General features: G+C 37.4%; 1 protein-coding gene across 1 annotated transcript in view; it reads right to left on the bottom strand.

The window, feature by feature from the left end:
• notch2 (notch receptor 2) overlaps nt 1-18392 on the bottom strand; it is a 52087-nt gene that overhangs the window by 29588 nt on the left and 4107 nt on the right. Inside the window, exon 2 of the mRNA XM_032571869.1 lies at nt 7401-7482. Within this exon, the coding sequence (XP_032427760.1) occupies nt 7401-7482 (82 nt within the window). The remainder of the gene's footprint in view (nt 1-7400; nt 7483-18392) is intronic.

Below are 18392 nucleotides of genomic sequence, written 5' to 3'. Positions count from 1 at the left end.
AACTCTTGAAAATAAATTTTCAGAATCTCTCAAACATAAACTCAATAATGTACAAGTATACATAGTTTTCTCAAATTTAAAATAAGGATTTGCTTGTTATTTAGCTCCCTTCAATATGAGACCACGGTGACACATTCAGTTCAGAAGGGAGTGGCTCCAGTTGGGAGTACTGTCTTAAGACTTTTAAACTTAATTGTGAAATTGTATCAAATAGTGGCTGATATCTGCATCAGTTTATCAAGGATTCATTTTATGGATGCTTCCTAACCCTCCTGAGTTTTTTTTATCTTAAGATTTTTGTTCTGAAGCTGTAGGGGTAGCATTTTGCTTTCTTGTGAAAACTGCCTTTGAATTAATAGACTGAAAAATGTTGATGTTTTAGGTTAATGCAAGTTATTTTAAATATCATGGAACTCTAAATTTGACAAGAATAAATACGTAGATTCGAACTATCACAATTACCCTAAGAAGTTTATTCAAATAACAAAACAAACTTTAAGGTATTTTTTTTATTCCCAATCTTAAGAGCGGCCCTTTATTTGGAATTTTTTCGTTGAAAATAAAAATCTAATTACTACAGTAGTGTCAAATAAGGACTCATCATCACAATGCATGTGCGGACAATGTGTGTGACCTTAAGACACAACAGACGTACATTTAACCTCACAGTGTGACATTCATGTGTGACAGGGGACACTTGCCACTCCACCGTATGCGGGTTATGGTCTGGTTGCTACATTCCCCACTGCTTTGAAAGTCTTCCCCTTTCTGAGTAACTCAAATTTCTTTACAGCTTACAGTCCATTGAACTGTGCAAGAAAAAGGAGTTGAGGACAAACAATACAGCAACACAAGGTTGGTGCAATGCTGTTCTGTGCTAATGAAGTGTCATGCACCCCATGAGTCATGCAGAGCTTAAACTCACTCATCCAAATATTGATTTTATGCGCTAACTGAGAGCTAGCTATTTAAAGTGTCAGCATGTGAGCCTGCACTCAGCTCTGGTTGCCCTAGACTTCCAGATAAAACACCAAAGAAGAGTTCAAACACACATTCACAATAAAACTCTTATCACTGTGGTTCCAGTCTGAACCACAACTACACTGCTGTTGGCTGAGCTGTGGGAAGAAGATACATCTTTGGAGTGTAAGATTGGGAAATCACTGCTTTGGCTTACAGTTCCCCACATCTGGGTATGGGGAGCTTTGCTTGAATCTTGTGCTGAAACCATTCCCAAAACTTAGAGTGGATGTCTAGAACGTGGGCGTGTGCGGGGGTGTGCATGGGGGTGTATGTGCGTGTGTGTGACAGCCTGTTTAAATCGAAAAGGTTTTCTGTGATTCTATAAGGTGACTAATAGAAAAAATGACTGAGGAAGGGAAAGTTCAGAACAAAGCTCACAAAGCCTTGAGATTTTAAATAGAGATCAAGTCATGATTATTAAAACAAAGACTAATGATTTATTACCTCCAAACCTCATCTAGAATTAGGAAATAGTCATGAAAAGATTAGTAGACCAGGTGGCTTGTCTAGAGGCATCTAAATCCCTTCAGCAGTGGGCTGGACTGGGAAATAGATGGATGAGTGACAGTTTGATGAAGGAGGCAAAGCAAGAAGGGAAATTACACTCCTCTCTCCACTTCTTCCGTGCCTCCCATCCCCCCCACTCGAAAGTCTCTCATCATTAGTAAGGAGTTGTGCTCTGAGGTATTCCTTCTCAAATTACCTAAAAAGAGACATCCTCTTTTGTTTTGTCCCTTTCTCTTCCTCTGCCTGCCCTGTAGGTTAATTCTACCTGTCAGATCAAACAGGGAGCAGATCCACACAACACCGTAAATCTCTTCAAAAATGCTGCAGAAAAACTTTGCAAAGAAAAACTGCTTCACAAAGTGAGAGAGGAAGTAATCAGTTTGCTCCGAAGCCAACACAAGACAGAGAGGTCTTGTTCAGAGGATCTGGACAACATGGTGTTCAACCTCATGTTTAAGTTAAATATGAATCCTCACAAGCCTGAGAACAACACCATGACTTTAGTTCTGTTACCAGGTAACTTGTTTACTGTGATGCAAGTTACAAATACCTACCATTCAGGCTAACACAGACAGATCCTCACAGGGATTGACTCGTAGTTTGCACCTCACCCACCTAAAGCCGATGGTTTGCAGTTTCACCGGTTAGACAGCTTTTCTGAACCCTGCCCTGCAAAAGCAGCCAATTGACATCTCCCACGGACATTCACTTCATCTGATAAAATATTTCAGTCCACGAAGACATGGATGTGCAAGAAAATCCCACGATATTGCCTTTGAGAAAATAGTCATAGTTTATGCTGCTGTTTCGTAGGCACATATCTTATTAACCTGTTATGGAAGCGGAAATGTTTAGTTAATTTAAATAGAAATTTAAAGAAAAAAGAAATGAAATTCTCATGACTAAAATGAGATTTTCAGAATTTAGAGAATGTACTGGATTTCTGCAGGTCAGTGAAGTCATGAACTGTGAGCAGCAGCTTCTTCTGCCTCCACTTTAGGCATAGATATGACAGGCATATGAGAGAATCATACTCCACACAACAATCAGGTATATTCATAGTTTTTTTATGCGAAAGAGCAACACAGACTCAGCAACACAAAATGGTACATAATTGTGAAATAGAAGAAAATATCTGGTTTTCAAGCTATTTTTTTTAACAAGCATTATGTCAATTTGCACTTTTTTACACACATTTTCTGTTTTCCATACAAGGTTTGAGGCAAATTTTAAATGACTTTCTTTTGGCTTTCCATTTCAAGAATGGTTTTCTTTCATGGAGGCCATATTTGGGGATTGCACAACTAAGATTTTCTCCTATCAACAGATTCTCTCAACTAAGCAGTGGATCTATGCAGCTCATGCACAGTTAGTAATGGATGATTCAGCTGGTTCACTGAATAAACCACTCCTTACCTAGCCTGTCAGACAACTCTTCTTGGCAAGTTTGAGGTTTTCCCATTATAAAAAGATGAACTGAACAGCGCTTTGTGTGATTTTCAAAGCTTCAGAAATAGTAAAACCTAACTCTGCTTAAAAACTTGCTCTGAACTTGTCTAATGTCTTCATTAGTACTTATTATACTGTTTGTGTAGTAATGTTCCCAAACAAATCCAACGCCCATCAAACACAAATAGGGAGTTTATTTCTTAACTAACTGACATCTGAAGACATTTAGTTAAACTGGATTTTAATTATGGCGAACAAAACAAAGGAGTGGGAAGCAATTGAAGACTGCTTCCCAGTCTTCAATTTTGTCTTAAAAAGAAAAAAAAATGTTCGAAAAAAATTTCATTTTCTATCCACTTCACATGTTTTGCCCCACTTTGTAAAATTCCTATGAAATGTGGGAAATCGAAGGTGTACGATTATATTTGAATAGAATGTGAATAACTAAACTGGACAACAGTTTCCCTCTATTGTTCTGTTACTTTCTGTCCAATACAACCTCTCAGTGGTAGAGATTACGATAATAAAATAAGATCAACAAAGCCACACGTGCAACCAACAGAAATCAGCAACCCAAATGGCTTAATATGCCACAACAGGTGAACATGTCTGATCAAAACACCAACACCGAGCACATATGAAACATGTGATTCAACAGTGCAGCTTTAACAGCAGAAGTTTCTAAAGGTTTGGTGACATAAAAACCATGGAGGGAATAGATCAAAATGGGAAACCATTCAAAGCTAATCTTGAAATTAACCAGAGAAAAATACCGCAGCTCGGTGTTCCTTCCTTTCTCTGTGCTTTCTGTTTATAAAAGGTAGCACAAAACATCAATTTCTGACATGCTGTTCTTTTTTATTAATATCAAACAGATAGCATAATTGTATGCATTTTATTGCTCCAGCTTTTCCTAATAAGGATTTATTTAATTATTCAGCTACTCAGTTTGACCCCCACAAAGACCCATGTAGCTTGTAGCTGGTTGATGTCAAAAGGCCACAGTGACTGTTTATTTGAGTTTAACTTGCAGCAGAGTTTAATAAACGTATAATCAGATTTTTGGACAATGTGTCTTTTGAACGACAATATAATAAAAATAGAAGCCAAAAGGTTCAACAGAGGCAACTATGCACACATGGGTACATACACTATGCCTGTATGATAATGAACATGTTGTTCTGCTTGTAGACAGTAGGAAAAAAATCGGCAACTGAATCAGTCTAACACTAGGCCTGCTCTCTGTCAGCTGACTCTTCTATGCTGAAAAACCCATGTATGACCTCAGGGCTGCTAGCCCTTCTACCAATATCTTGGCAATTAAAAACAGTTTTTTCCTAGTCTTTCTATGGTGAGTAATCATTCATTATTTAAATAGGGGAAGTGCATAATTAAATAATCCCTATATTTTAAAGAAATCCCCATTTACACCAAATACTTTCCCACACACACAATATGATGTCACCATTTACCACTTTGTTGTAAAAAAAAATGTTTACCAAGCCAACATTTTAATCTGGGTTTACCATCTTCTATTAGCAATACAAGGCTAGCATCACTAAAATCATAAAAAGTGGAGTAAGGTGACTGCAGACGGTACATGTAGCACAGCATCTTGACGGGACATGAACATAGTCTGCCGATATACAGCCAAAAAGACATTTATGGTCATTGTCATAAATTTCAGTATCGGTTAATTTTCGACCTAATTCATATTGTCTTTAACTGTCTTTCTCATCATCATCCTCAGCAACTGTGTGTGTCTATGTACTGTTGCTGAGTTGTAACTGATCTAAATGTTGCTTAGCATGTATATTTTTTAATGTATATCCTAAAAATAATATCCATACTGTAAAACATTGGTTCCCTAAAACTCTGCTCATGTTTGTGTTAACTGCACACACAGTTCCACATTTAAAATCAGGTCTTTTTTGGTTGTTGAAAAAGTTCTACCAATAGTACACTTCTCACACTATGTACATCCTTTAAGTGGTCACAACAACCATCTCTTATCTCTCTAGATATAACAACTTGAATGAAGACCACAGAATATCACATCAAAACCGACCTTCTTTCACACATTGCATTTATCATTGTGACTTGAATTCAAAATCCAATTCATTTTTTGCCTTAAACAATGCAAAGCCTTGAAATGTCAAAGCCTAACTGACTCCAACAAAGCTTTATTGTCACACACATGCAAACTGACAACAGGTAACTTTGCACCTGCAGGAAAAATGTTTACTTGACCTTCAGTTAAGCAGAGAAAATGTTTAATAGTGATTAAGAGCTGTTGGTTTTATCTTCACTTTCTACAACGGCAGCCAAGTACTTACATTCCAAAAGCTCTGGGAACAGACACGTTTCAGCATTCTCATCACATCTGATGAAACACGATCAGGTTCATGAACCAGCTATGGTGTGTGTTTTGTTGGGAATTGGGCTTGGGAGTGGTAACAGAATTAAAAAGAAAGCTCAGGCCTAATTACAAACTAGGATAAGTCATCAAAAAGTAGTAGTTGCACTCTTTACATTGCAGTCCTTTTCCTACATGGTTTGATACGGTGGCCGACAGGTGCAAATGCGCAGCAAAAGAGAAAACATGCAAACAAAAAAGAAGACACCCCCGAATGAAATGCAGCAAACAAAAAGAGAGACGCAAACACCCCCGAATGAAATGCAGCAAACAAAAAGAGAGACGCAAACACCCCCGAATGAAATGCAGCAAATAAAAAGAGAGACGCAAACACCCCCGAATGAAATGCAGCAAACAAAAAGAGAGACGCAAACACCCCCGAATGAAATGCAGCAAATAAAAAGAGAGACGCAAACACCCCCGAATGAAATGCAGCAAATAAAAAGAGAGACGCAAACACCCCCGAATGAAATGCAGCAAACAAAAAGAGAGACGCAAACACCCCCGAATGAAATGCAGCAAACAAAAAGTGTTGAAAACGGAAGTGCTCCAGACCACTAGGGGGAGTCAAAGAAAATAGTATTCATTTCTATGGGACCAGATGCAAGATTCTTCTTCTTCTTCTTCTTGGTATTTATTGGCGGTTGGCAACAAACTTACAGTAGCATTACCGCCACTTACCAGTATGGAGTGTGGTTCGAGATGGTCTATAAACTTTCACTTTCTACCTTTTCCCTCCATTAACTCCTGATTAAACATACCCCCACACATACACACCTGCTTATATTATCCAACTTGCTTATAGCTTTATATACCCCTCTTTGATATTCTTTACACACTCACACCCAACTTGCTCTACTCATATCCTATGAAATAGCTTTGTTTTTTTAAGATACCGAATAATTATTTGAATATGTCTACTCCCGAAATCTCTCCTCAAAAATTCTATTAAATTAAACCTTTCTTTAATACCTACACACTCTCTCAGCATGCATCTTCTCTCTTCTTCATACTTACAACACTCTAAAATAACATGCTCTATTGTTTCAGACTTCTCACAATAATCACACTTTCCAGATGCAAGATTCAGAGAGATACCTTTACTTTCTTTCAAATTTCTTTCTCTGAATCTTGCATCTGGTCCCATAGAAATGAATACTATTTTCTTTGACTCCCCCTAGTGGTCTGGAGCACTTCCGTTTTCAACACTTTTTGTTTGCTGCATTTCATTCGGGGGTGTTTGCGTCTCTCTTTTTATTTGCTGCATTTCATTCGGGGGTGTTTGCGTCTCTCTTTTTATTTGCTGCATTTCATTCGGGGGTGTTTGCGTCTCTCTTTTTGTTTGCTGCATTTCATTCGGGGGTGTTTGCGTCTCTCTTTTTGTTTGCTGCATTTCATTCGGGGGTGTTTGCGTCTCTCTTTTTGTTTGCTGCATTTCATTCGGGGGTGTTTGCGTCTCTCTTTTTGTTTGCTGCATTTCATTCGGGGGTGTCTTCTTTTTTGTTTGCATGTTTTCTCTTTTGCTGCGCATTTGCACCTGTCGGCCACCGTAGTTTGATTACCCCAATAGCAGAAAAAGAAATATTTTTAGCTTTTAGCTGACATGGACTTGGCACTCTTTGATAACTTCATTTTCCTTGGGATTTGGACAGTTTCCTTTCATTCTGTTCACACTGAATGTGTGTGTGTGTGTTTGTGTGGACTCATTAAGAGTAATAACATGGAGAGAGGAAATATGTCTGTTGCTTGTTTTTTTATTTACTAATGGAAAAGTAGTTAATCAAACAAAGCAGTCTGTCAATCAAACAAAACTTCTTGATCCCCTGAAGAGACTGTGGTTGACCTAAAAGCCATATTTTTGGCTTGGCCTTTCATATCCAACTATTACATAAACGCATATCTACCTCTGTGCTCATATTTTTATACATCTCAGATTACAGTGTGACCTGGTGAAATGAAACTGCAAAGCTTTTGACTGGTTGTAAATCTCGCCAGTGAATCTTACCTGCAGTATTCTGTGCCATTGTTAAAGGTCAGGCATGTTGCGTTGTTAATACAAGGTGCCTTTTCATCCACACACTGCAGACCTGCAAGAGACGTGAGTCATGTTAGACAATTAGAGTAACAGTCATTACTTTGCTGCTAAAGTTTCAGTCAAAATACTGAAAACGGATCAGAAATCAGAAAAAGATATCTTGTAAATAATTAAACAGGCTTCTTCTAACTTCGGAAATGTTTGCTTTAGCATGTTTTGCAGGTCAGATTTGACAATTCTCACACTATCACAGAGCAACAAAAAGTAACAGTGGCAGAAATATTGATTTTCCTATTGAAATGCATCTGTGTTGGTAGGATGACTTAATTGTTGTCTACTCTGAATGAATTAAATGAATTTAGAATATATGCTACAGATCGTGTTTAGAAAACCAACCATTACGATTATGACAATTTTGCTTTCTTAGTCAGTTAAGTAGCATTATTTTATGAATACCAAATTAAATGTGAGATGCTGTCACTTCAAAACTTCAGTATGTAACTTGTATAAAAAAAAATATTTATTTTTTTTATATCTGTTGAAACTGTCACTATGTCATGACAGTATGAGACATAATCTGTGGGAAAAATCAAACTCCTTTGCCTTCTCCAAATACTCCAAGTGCTAATTAGATACAACCAATCAGAACCAGCCAATCACAATCTCGTGTGGCACTGCTCATCCCTCTCTCTTTAGACATCAATAATAAGCTCAGGAAGGAGGTGGAGGAAATTGATCTTTTCACAGATTGTGTGCCTCCTATTATAATGTCACAAATAGTGACAGTTTTTAAAACCTACTTGTAGTATGTAACTTTTACGTATGTAACGTAAAAGTTACATACTGCAGCTTTAAGTGAAAAAAATGTTCCTACAACGAGGAACATACAAGCTCAAATTGAGTTAAAATTAAATTTAGCTTTGCCCATTAATCCTGGAAGTCTTTCAAAGGAAATGGTAAGATCCCAAAAGCTTGCTCTAAATCTCTCCTCTTTGCTTATTTTAGCGGTAACATTAGGCAGCAGACTCTGTACTCTCTTTTCCAACTTGGCAAAGCCATCCTGGAACAAGTCATCGGCCACGAGCAAGCCGGATGGCTAGGCAGGGGGGAAAAAAAATCATCCTGCAGAAGACAACAAAGGCCAACTATTCCCCATCCAATGAAACACTTATTGCCAGACACATCAGCCATTGTGTCTTCAAGCCACCAGAGACACATGGCTCAAGAGGTCCTCACGCGCACCAGGCCAAGACAACATGCCAAGCAGAAGTGGAGTTTTCACATTTTATTTATTAATGTGATACAGCTGGAAAGCAACGCTTAACGGATGTTTTTTATTAAGAGAACTGGCATGAGTTATTACCAGTAGTTAAATAATATTTTCTTCTTAAATAGCCTCTAATGTATTAAGATGCTTTTTTTCAAAACACGGGGCAGGTCAGCTGATTTTGAAGAAACAGTGTCTTCGCAAAACAGTCATTGCATTACAGGAAGTGCACTCAGCAGTTATGTTACTTCCTGCACCTAGATTAATCTCAATATCACTCAACTTAGGAAGTCCCTGTGATGACACAAACACCAATATTTGGACTACTTCATCTACTTATGAAGTGTCAGAAGTTTATTGCAAATTGTTGTGTATGAAGTATCTCTGAACATGCGGAGGCAAGAGAGCAACTGCAAACTTATGCCTTAGAGTGTGGCAAACAGGCATACCCATTTAGACATGGAGATACAATACACAAATCCCTGTGAAATTTATAATCCTACAGGCATCCACACACACAAATACACACACACTCAGCCTTTGCTACTATTAGACATCTTTTGAGTAAAAAAAAAAAAAGTGTAGGCTGCTGCATAACAAAAACCACAGAAAATGCGTAGCTATTTTAGGACTGCAGAAGTAGATCATGCAAATACTGCAACAAGAATTTCTTCATCCTGGCAAAAATAAGTAGAATTTTGTTTCACTTTAATGTTTTCTACAGCAGGACATGACAAGTACATGAATCTATTAAACACAAATTCTGATAAATAGCAACCATTAGCACAACACTAACATAAATGAACTACATTGTGGAAGTATTGAGTGAAATTATGGTTTCAATGAGTAAATGGAAATGAAGTGTTGTTCCATTAACTGATCACCATCATGTTTGTTAAAAAGAGCAAAAGCCTGATAGGTTGCTGCTCTCAGACATTGAGGAATGTGGTAATTCAATAGCAAGCTGGAAAATGCATCAGCAATAAGATGAACCAGTTAAGTTTTTCCTGGATGATAGTGAGTTTTAGGTCCGATCTGCTCATATGGGTTAGGGCGATAACCAATAAAACATAAAATACATGTACTTCAGGTTCTTTAACAAAGTTATTAGTTCTGAGTCTAAGAGAGAACTAAACACCATTTGAGAACATTTCACTAACCTTTATCCATCTCTTAAACTCAGAACTGCATCAAAATACACAATGTTTTGTGTTTTTACAGGTCAAACATGGTGGGAGTTATGAGTTTTGATATATTTAAATGCAACTATAGTGAACTCTCACTATAACGCGATTCACCTTTCAAGGCCTCGCTGCTTTGCAAATTGTTTTTGTGCAGTTTTTTTTCACAGTGCATTGTATTCTGCATCTTGATTGGCTAAACAATCTCCGCGCTTCTTCTCTACCTGTGTGACAATAACGTTACGGTATTTAAATAAACGTAATACAGCTTGGCAAATTTTGGTAAATGTTTTTGCCCATTAGAAAAAAAGAGCAACAACAACTACAGATAACTATGTTGCACCACAGGCTTCAGAAGAAAAAGACACTAGAGAGCGGAGTGAAGCAGCAGCGTCATAATCAGAGGCAGTGAAATACGCGAGTCACAATTTGTCCCACTGTACTTCGTATTGATGATTAAAATGATTATTTTACTGTAGTTATTTGTAAGAAAGCGTTATATTTGTTTAAAAAAATGCTTGGGCCTGAAAACAGGTTTTTTTCTTTGGTTTCAATGTAGAGTATTTAATTACGCTGTATAATAATTGTAAAAAATAAAGGTAACTACTTCACGGATTTCGCCTATCATGGGTTCTTTTCGGAACACAACCCCGGCAAAAAACGAGGGTTCACTGTATTCTGATTTTCTGAATTTGACCTGCTCATTACTTAATCAGTGCTGATCAAGAGAAACTGCCCAGTACCAATCAGCATGAATAATAGCCAAACAAACATTGCTTCTTTGGATGTGTTACATTGAGAGAGCATTCCCTGACATTTTCAAAGCTCTGTCTGAAAAAAACATCCAAAAACGTGCTTCAGAAATACAAGGCTAATGTGAACAATCCATACCAACATGAGGGGTAACATTTCTTGCTTTTTTTTATTACAGCCACAGCATCCAACCATATAGCAATTACTGAGTCAGGGGTCAAATCTTAGACTATTTGTCTGACTGATATATCCTCTCCTCAAAACTGCATCGCATAACACGACAAAACCACAATAGCTAATAGACAAAGCCAGTAAAAAAACAACAACAAGCTAATTAAAACAATGCAAATTAACTTTAAAACCCATGTGCATAAATACACGTCCACAAACCTGACTGCTCTTCAATTTGGTCCTTGGAGAAATGTCAGATGCTGATGTAGTCATGCAGAATATTCTTTTATCAAAATTATTGCTGTTGAAATGACCAACTTGAAATATGCATGGATCCACAGCAACACAAAATCTCATCTAGACAGAAATTCTTCCGGTAAAAGCTTTATAGATTTTGAATTAACATTAGTCCTCTTTAAGTTGTGTAGCATTTCAAACACATGTTGTTGTTGCTGACTACACAGCACCACACAGATGCTAGCCAGAAAGCTAAAAACACCCTAAGTAAGACACACAGCAAAAGATCCAAAATAGACATGGTTCTCACTAGCAAAGAAAAAATCAAAATGAAGAAAAAAGCTTTATTTCAGACATGTATACTTCTTATGTCTTAAGTGGTTAGGCCTGCAACATGAAATTCACTCTGGCCTTACAACTTTCATTACTTATTACTATTAACTTAACATAGTTCATCCATTTTAATTAAATATAGATAAACAAAGAACAGAAGCTCAGACCAAAGGCCTTTGTTACCCCAGCAGGTTTGACAAGCTTCCGATACTACCTGTTGTAACCACAGACGCGATAGCTTTACCAAATTTGGAACATCCTGCATAATACCACATCAGCAGACACATAAAGGTCAACGACCTCATCCTGCAGGGGTTACCAACACTCTGACTGAACGATTGGAAAATGTTTCCAAAGCAGACTTATTGGAAAATAAAACAAGCAGGAAGTTCACACATATTCAGATTGTGGTCCTGAATGTGAACACCAGCATTAGGACTTTTTTGCATGGCTATTCTCACACCTCACTATCAATGGAGCACAGATAGAAATATTTCCCAGGAGTGAGAACCTACATTGGCCCGATCGACCAAGTCAACAGTAAAACAAAAACCAGTCTGTGTGGACATTACCTGCCTGACTGACTTCAACCATGAATTGGATCCTTGTCATTTCAACAAAAGTCTTTATTTCTGTTTAACTTCCAGTTCACCTTTTAGCTTTGTGTGCTTTTGGTCTGCATAAGTATGATCAACATGAAAGGTTTACATGTAAAACAAACTCAGTGAAAAGCGAATGTTAGTGTTTACAATTTGATGAGACAGAGGAGCCTTGAAGGAAGCCTCCTGATAGTAGCTGGATCTTGACAGATATTATCAGACTGCAAATAACAGATTACGGTTTGCAGTTTTCAATAACCTCCAGACGATAACATCAATGAACACACAGAATGTCAGGGTGGTCTGCTAAACTCTATCAGATGTTTTGACGACTGTAGGAAGGACATAAACACAAACAGTAGCATTAAAAAGTTTTTGACCTGTTTCACTACAAGTGTGCTTTGTTTAGAGAATAAAATCTAATCATGTTGTGTGGGTAGAGATTCCTTTTCACTCAAGTAACACATTCCTGTTAAAATTTAAACTTTAAAATATGATATCATGCAGGGTGTATTATAAGACTGGGGGGCCACCAGGCTTTACTTGTGCCCCCACCAGGCTAAGTATTGCTTATTTATTTAAGCCTTTTTAAAATATCTGCATTTTTTAAGACTTTATAGTTGGTGTTCAGGTATTATTCTTCCAATCTTTCAATAGCACATAATTATCAAGTGATATTTTCAAATTTCCTGCCAACTTTAAACATTTTCTAACTCAAAAACACGACAGGCTGCTGGATGAATGACTGCCCTGCCATCCAACTACAGGGCTTAGAAAGTTTTCTGGGAGAAATCTTGATTATGATTATAACTTGTATAACTTATGGTACTGTTTTTTCTTTGCAGAACCATAAGTCCTCCACAATCTCTTGAAAAGGAAACAAATCCTTCAGGCTAAATTATAAAAACAAAAGAAAAGGCGCAATAACTTGGTGTCATAACTTTGTACACCCTTTAACTGTTACTCCCTAGAGCACATTTAGATTCAAATTCAGCATTCAGTCTTATGTTGTTGAAGTCTATCAGTATGGAACATCTGAACTTGATAATATTTGTCCACTTGAGTCTTCAAAAGTTCTGCATTTCTATCAGATTGTGAGACGAACTCTTGTCCAAAGCTCTCTTGAGATGACCTCCAAGATTTCCTATCAGATTTAATTCTGGACTCTAACAAGGAAACTTCACAGCTTCTCATTTCTTCAGTGAATTCATTTTTGTGTTGATTTGGATATTTGATTGGACGTAAAGTGATTCTGAAAAGCTAGATACATCTTCCTCTTGAGTCTTCTAGCACATACTTGAAGTTACATCTGCTACAGACAGAAAACATGACAGCAATATTTTCACCTTGGTGTCATTTTCTCCAAAAACTTTTTTTCCAGAGCTGGTGGTTGAACGAAAATGTCTTGCTATTGTGTGTGTGTGTGTGTGTGTGCGATACGTCTAGTCAGTTTAAAATCGCATCGTAGCCTTCTGCAGTGCAATCCAATTGAATCATGACTAAAGACTCCCACCTTTTATCTTATATCTTTGTACAACCAGGCTATTTTGATGCTCTGCAACCTCTCTGCAAACTACCGCTTTAGCTAAAGGAAACACTGAATACTAGGACATGTGAACTTTATTTCAGGTTTATCAAATTCACTAGAATTAAATGCAAGTGCAAAGTAAATTAATAAAAAATTATTTCAGTAGAAAAGCTTTACAGATTACTTATTTCCTTAGTTTGTTGAGTTTCAAAACCAGGAATTTTAAAAGGGGTGTGTATGCGCGAGAGTCATTGTATATTATCTGATTACTTCAACAACTGCATTCTGAAAGCAGTTAATATTAGGGATCAGGAATGAAAACTACACACATATCACCCCAAAATCATAACACTGGAAACAGGTTTGCTTAAAGTTAGAATAAACCAGAAATGGCGGATAAAGAAAATTGTTCACTCTTGTTTCTATCATCGACATTGAAATTATTGTCGTGCTTCATTTACCACCAACTATTCCCATAATGCGGATAATAGCAGAGGGAGTTTTAGCAAACCGCATGGCCCCTGTTTTCTGATGGAGGACTTTTCTGCAAGGCATGAGTTGCAATTGCATCAGAAAGCAGTTGTTCATTTAGGTAAAAAGGTAACTAAGCAAAAATGGCTACATGTAGAAAGTCCTGTATATGCGCTAAAAACCTTCAAAAGCTAAAAATCAACAGAGCTGTATTTTCATAAGTTTTGGGTGAAAAAAATACAGGAAAAGAAGTTAGTACGACAAAGCCCTAAGTCAACCATGCAGGTAATCCATGTTTACCTAATATAATCAAACCGGGCCTTCGCCCTTAATATTGCAACACCTTCTCCAGCAGCTAAAAGACAAAGATGCAACACAATTTTTGTTTAAAAGATTTTGTTTTCATAATTTCAAATAAGAATCACACTAATTAACTAGGCTGTCATGAATGAATGCTAAGGGCCGTGTGTTAAAATGGCACTTGTACGTCTTTAAATACTTCAGTAGCTCTTGAAGAAGAAATCAATGTGGTTACAAGTATTAAAAACGTGCCACAACCTGTGCGATATATCTGTAAGGTGGCATGCTGGTGTATCACAGATACTCTGAAATACATGTGACGAATGTTTGTGCTATGAATTCTTCTACAGAGTGGAGATGCTTGTGATAATTCAGCAAAGCAGCTTGGCTTACATTGAAAAAAGATACCCTACACTGTGTGCAGCACTTTCAACACAGACAAATCACAGCTGAGCAGTTACTGTAGTCTTCACAGTAAGCTGTTAGCTAGTTTGTACCACAGACTACTACATTAAAAATGCATTAGTGTAACAGCAGTGCAACACAACAGCTGTTTCATTTGCTCCTTCTTGTTCTTTAACATTTTTGGTGTTTTACAGCAATGTGACACCACAATGTCTTCAGCAGAACAGTAGGATGAACATCCTTTGCTGTTAAAAACAAAAAAGCAAACAAGCTCTGGTTTGCTCAATCCACAAAGAAATTAAAGTCATGAAGGTAGCAGAATGAAGAAAAGAAGTTTTGAGCTAAAAGCCGTGGATTGATAAGAGGAAGTAATTATGAAACTGGAGTCAAAAGGCACAAGCGGCTGTCGCTGACGACTGGCACAAATCCATACAGGAGAGGGCAGGAAGTTGTTGGCGCTGAGTGAGGAAGTAACCCCATTTCCTGGAATTGCTCCACAAGCCTCTTTATCTAGCAAGGTAAAAAAAAAAAATGTTGCCATGGTAATTTGCAATAAAATACTTTTAGCGCAGCATGAAGTAGAGAGAGAGAGTATGAGAGCGAAACCTCTAACTAAACAGTATTACCCCGAAGGGAGCTTTGCTGGCCCACACAAGCAGAACTGGGTCCAAGCAGATGATCTCAGCCTGAACCTCACACAGGCTTCAAGGTCTGCTTCAGGTTCAGGGTGGTGTCTTAACTGTACAGATAGATGAGCGTCAGCAAAACCAGGTAAATTATGTGATTAACTGAGATGCATTAAGCTAATTCTCTAGAATTGTTTCCTGAACTCTAAACCCTAATGTATTGCAGACTCAGAGTACAAAGGGGCTCAAGAATATCACAGCCTTTTGTCACAAAGTCTGTGATAATTCACCAGTAACAATCAAAATACATAAAAGCAGGTCAGTAGTTTTTAAAAACTAAAAGTGCGGTTGAAACAAAGAACAAAAGAAAGCCATTAAGTTCAAAATAAAAAGACCTAAAGTGTCAGTCGTGGCCCTGCTAGACACTTAGAAAACTAAGGCGAGTCTTAGCAGAATATAATGTTGGGCTGAGCTGTTTTTGAAACACCAGGACACCAGAGCATACTGTTGTGCACATGTTACAGTCAGCGTGCGTCAGAATGTGATTGGAAAAGGAGACAAAAACAAGGTGAGCAGTCCAGAGAAGGCAAATCTCGGGACTTTCCCCACCCTTTTTCATATTCAGAATTCTCCTCCATTCAAAGCATTACTAATCATTTCTACTCTGTTTCAATCACGGTGTCTAAAGATGATACATAGAAGCCTGCTATCTTATTATCTGGATGTTTTGATAAATTTTCACACACTCGGGCTACTATGTCACTGCATTCCTCACCCACGTAGCTAAATGTATTAATATATCAGTAAATATTTCTAAATAGCCAGGATTACAGACTGTGAGAAAATATCCAAGGCATAATTGTTACTCTCTATTTAGTTATCAGTATTGAACACTTTACATTGAAATAGATCATAAAAATTAATGTTTTGTACTTTTATGATGAGAACTATTAGCTAAATCAGAAAGCATTCCCATTTCTTGTCTGTGGGAAAGCTTTTTGTCTTAAAGATTTCCCATTCTCCTCCATACTACAATCTGATGTGTAAGTCTAGTCTAAATTTCACTACCTTTAATAAAATTAACTAATTTGTAATCAAATAAGCTTTCTAAATATATATGAAGGAAGATCCGACATGCATGTTGTTTCTGGATTTTTGTATAACTACTGATAAATAAAAATACTAATAGAAGAACAAAATAACAGCATTTTTTATTCTGCCTTCTGGTATTAAATTGACAATGCAAAAGCAACAAATTAAGCCCAACCTGATGTCAGTGTAGAGTTCAGAGAGGATGGAGATGATATTTTATATTATAGCAAACAGCCACAATGTTACGCTCCAATCTGGAGGTCAGTAAATAATGCTGTCCTGTGGGCTGTTCAATGAAAATCTTTGTCTTCCAGAGCACAGGCCAAAACTTGATGGAGATAAATCACATTTCACACCACGCTCCAGCTTGGGTCAAATTGAAGTAAACCACTGATGGCACAATTGCTGGCCTTTGTCGGTCTGCACAAGCAGCGCATAACGCGCACAAACAGATACACACACGTATGGTGGCTTGTCTACAGTTCACACTAGGCTAAAATATGTAGCCATCCACATGCCCACACCCAAAGAGTGGCACTGTCGTGTGGCACAACAATGACACCAACGCTTGTTCAAGAAAGAGAACGCTGTGCACCTACTCGTCAGTCAAACTGCTTGTCCCCTGCCTCGCTAAGCTCTGAGCCTCTCAGCTTTAATCGCTTTGTTTTGTGTAATTATGAAAGCAATGACAGCATTAATCTTAGACTTTTCCAAATAGTCTCAGCCATCAAATTTAAATGCTTTGAGATTATTGATTCCTTTTTATCTATGCCAGGCATATGTTCTCACAAAGATGCACTAGAAAGCTTTTCTATTCAACAATGCAATGAATCAACAGTATGATATAAAAACTCCACACCATGACTTCAGTTCACATCAAAAGATTTAAGCAGTGTTGTTTGCAACACCAGAAGATGACCTAATATTTACACATGATTACATATGATCTTAATTTAGTTTGCCAATGGGGAGGTTGCAGTTTTCACTAATGAGAATAAGAAATGTTCACAATTTAGTCATGACAATTCAAACTGTTGCTGTTCCTGCATAAACTTCAAAAATGTCAGATGAACTCATAGGGAATGCATGGGAAGCTTTGGCTGGAATGCACAGGAGGATGAAATGAATCTGTGTTACTTTCAATAAATGCAACAATGGCCTTTAAGGACTTTTTCAGGATTTCTGTAACTGAAGTCATTCACATGATCCCTCAATGAGGGAAAAGAAGCATACAGGCTGGCAGCCACAATACAAAAGTTTGAAGGAGCAGCTCTTTAATAGCCTGCACACCAAGTCACTCTTTGTATGTTCCAGAAAACTATGTGCTACATTCATATGTTAAATTATCTTGCAAACCTACTGCAGATGTTTTACTTTGCTGGTGCCACACCCCAAATACAAAGGAAGTCTTTTACAGGCTGACCTTGCTGGATCTCTACAAACCACATATGACCATTCTAACAATAGAAAGACAACATATGTGTTATTGTGCTTCCTGACCAAAAAATAAAAAAATAAAAAATAACTGTCACATTCCTAAATAACAGTGAATATTCTAGAAATGTAAAACCCAGAGGGATACTGGCCCAAATATTTCACCCAGTAGTTAAATACCTGAAAAGCTGAACAAAAGAATGATAAATTATAACATATTTCCATAATTTGATATTGTGAAGTTTCTCTTTCTAAAGATTCACATGTTGTTTGTTACTTACCACATAAAGGCTAAACTACACTGCTACTTCTTTGTCTACATCTTTGCTCATAAATGTTTGTGGGTTATACACATTAGAATGAGGCATGTATCAAGCTATAACTTCATTTTACCAAGTGCTTTTAATGGGATGTCAGAGAAATGGCTGAAGTAACTGAAGTTCATCTCCAGATTTATTAAACATTGATTAACACAGCATCCCACCTGCTGCTATGCACAGCAAGTCAGCTTGCTGAATGTCAGACTTTAGTGTTTTAAAATATTTCCAGTCTCAAAAAACACAGA

The sequence above is a fragment of the Xiphophorus hellerii genome, chromosome 9 (assembly GCF_003331165.1).
Source record: "Xiphophorus hellerii strain 12219 chromosome 9, Xiphophorus_hellerii-4.1, whole genome shotgun sequence".
Taxonomy (NCBI): domain Eukaryota; kingdom Metazoa; phylum Chordata; class Actinopteri; order Cyprinodontiformes; family Poeciliidae; genus Xiphophorus; species Xiphophorus hellerii.
This window is presented reverse-complemented; position numbering and strand designations above follow the sequence as displayed.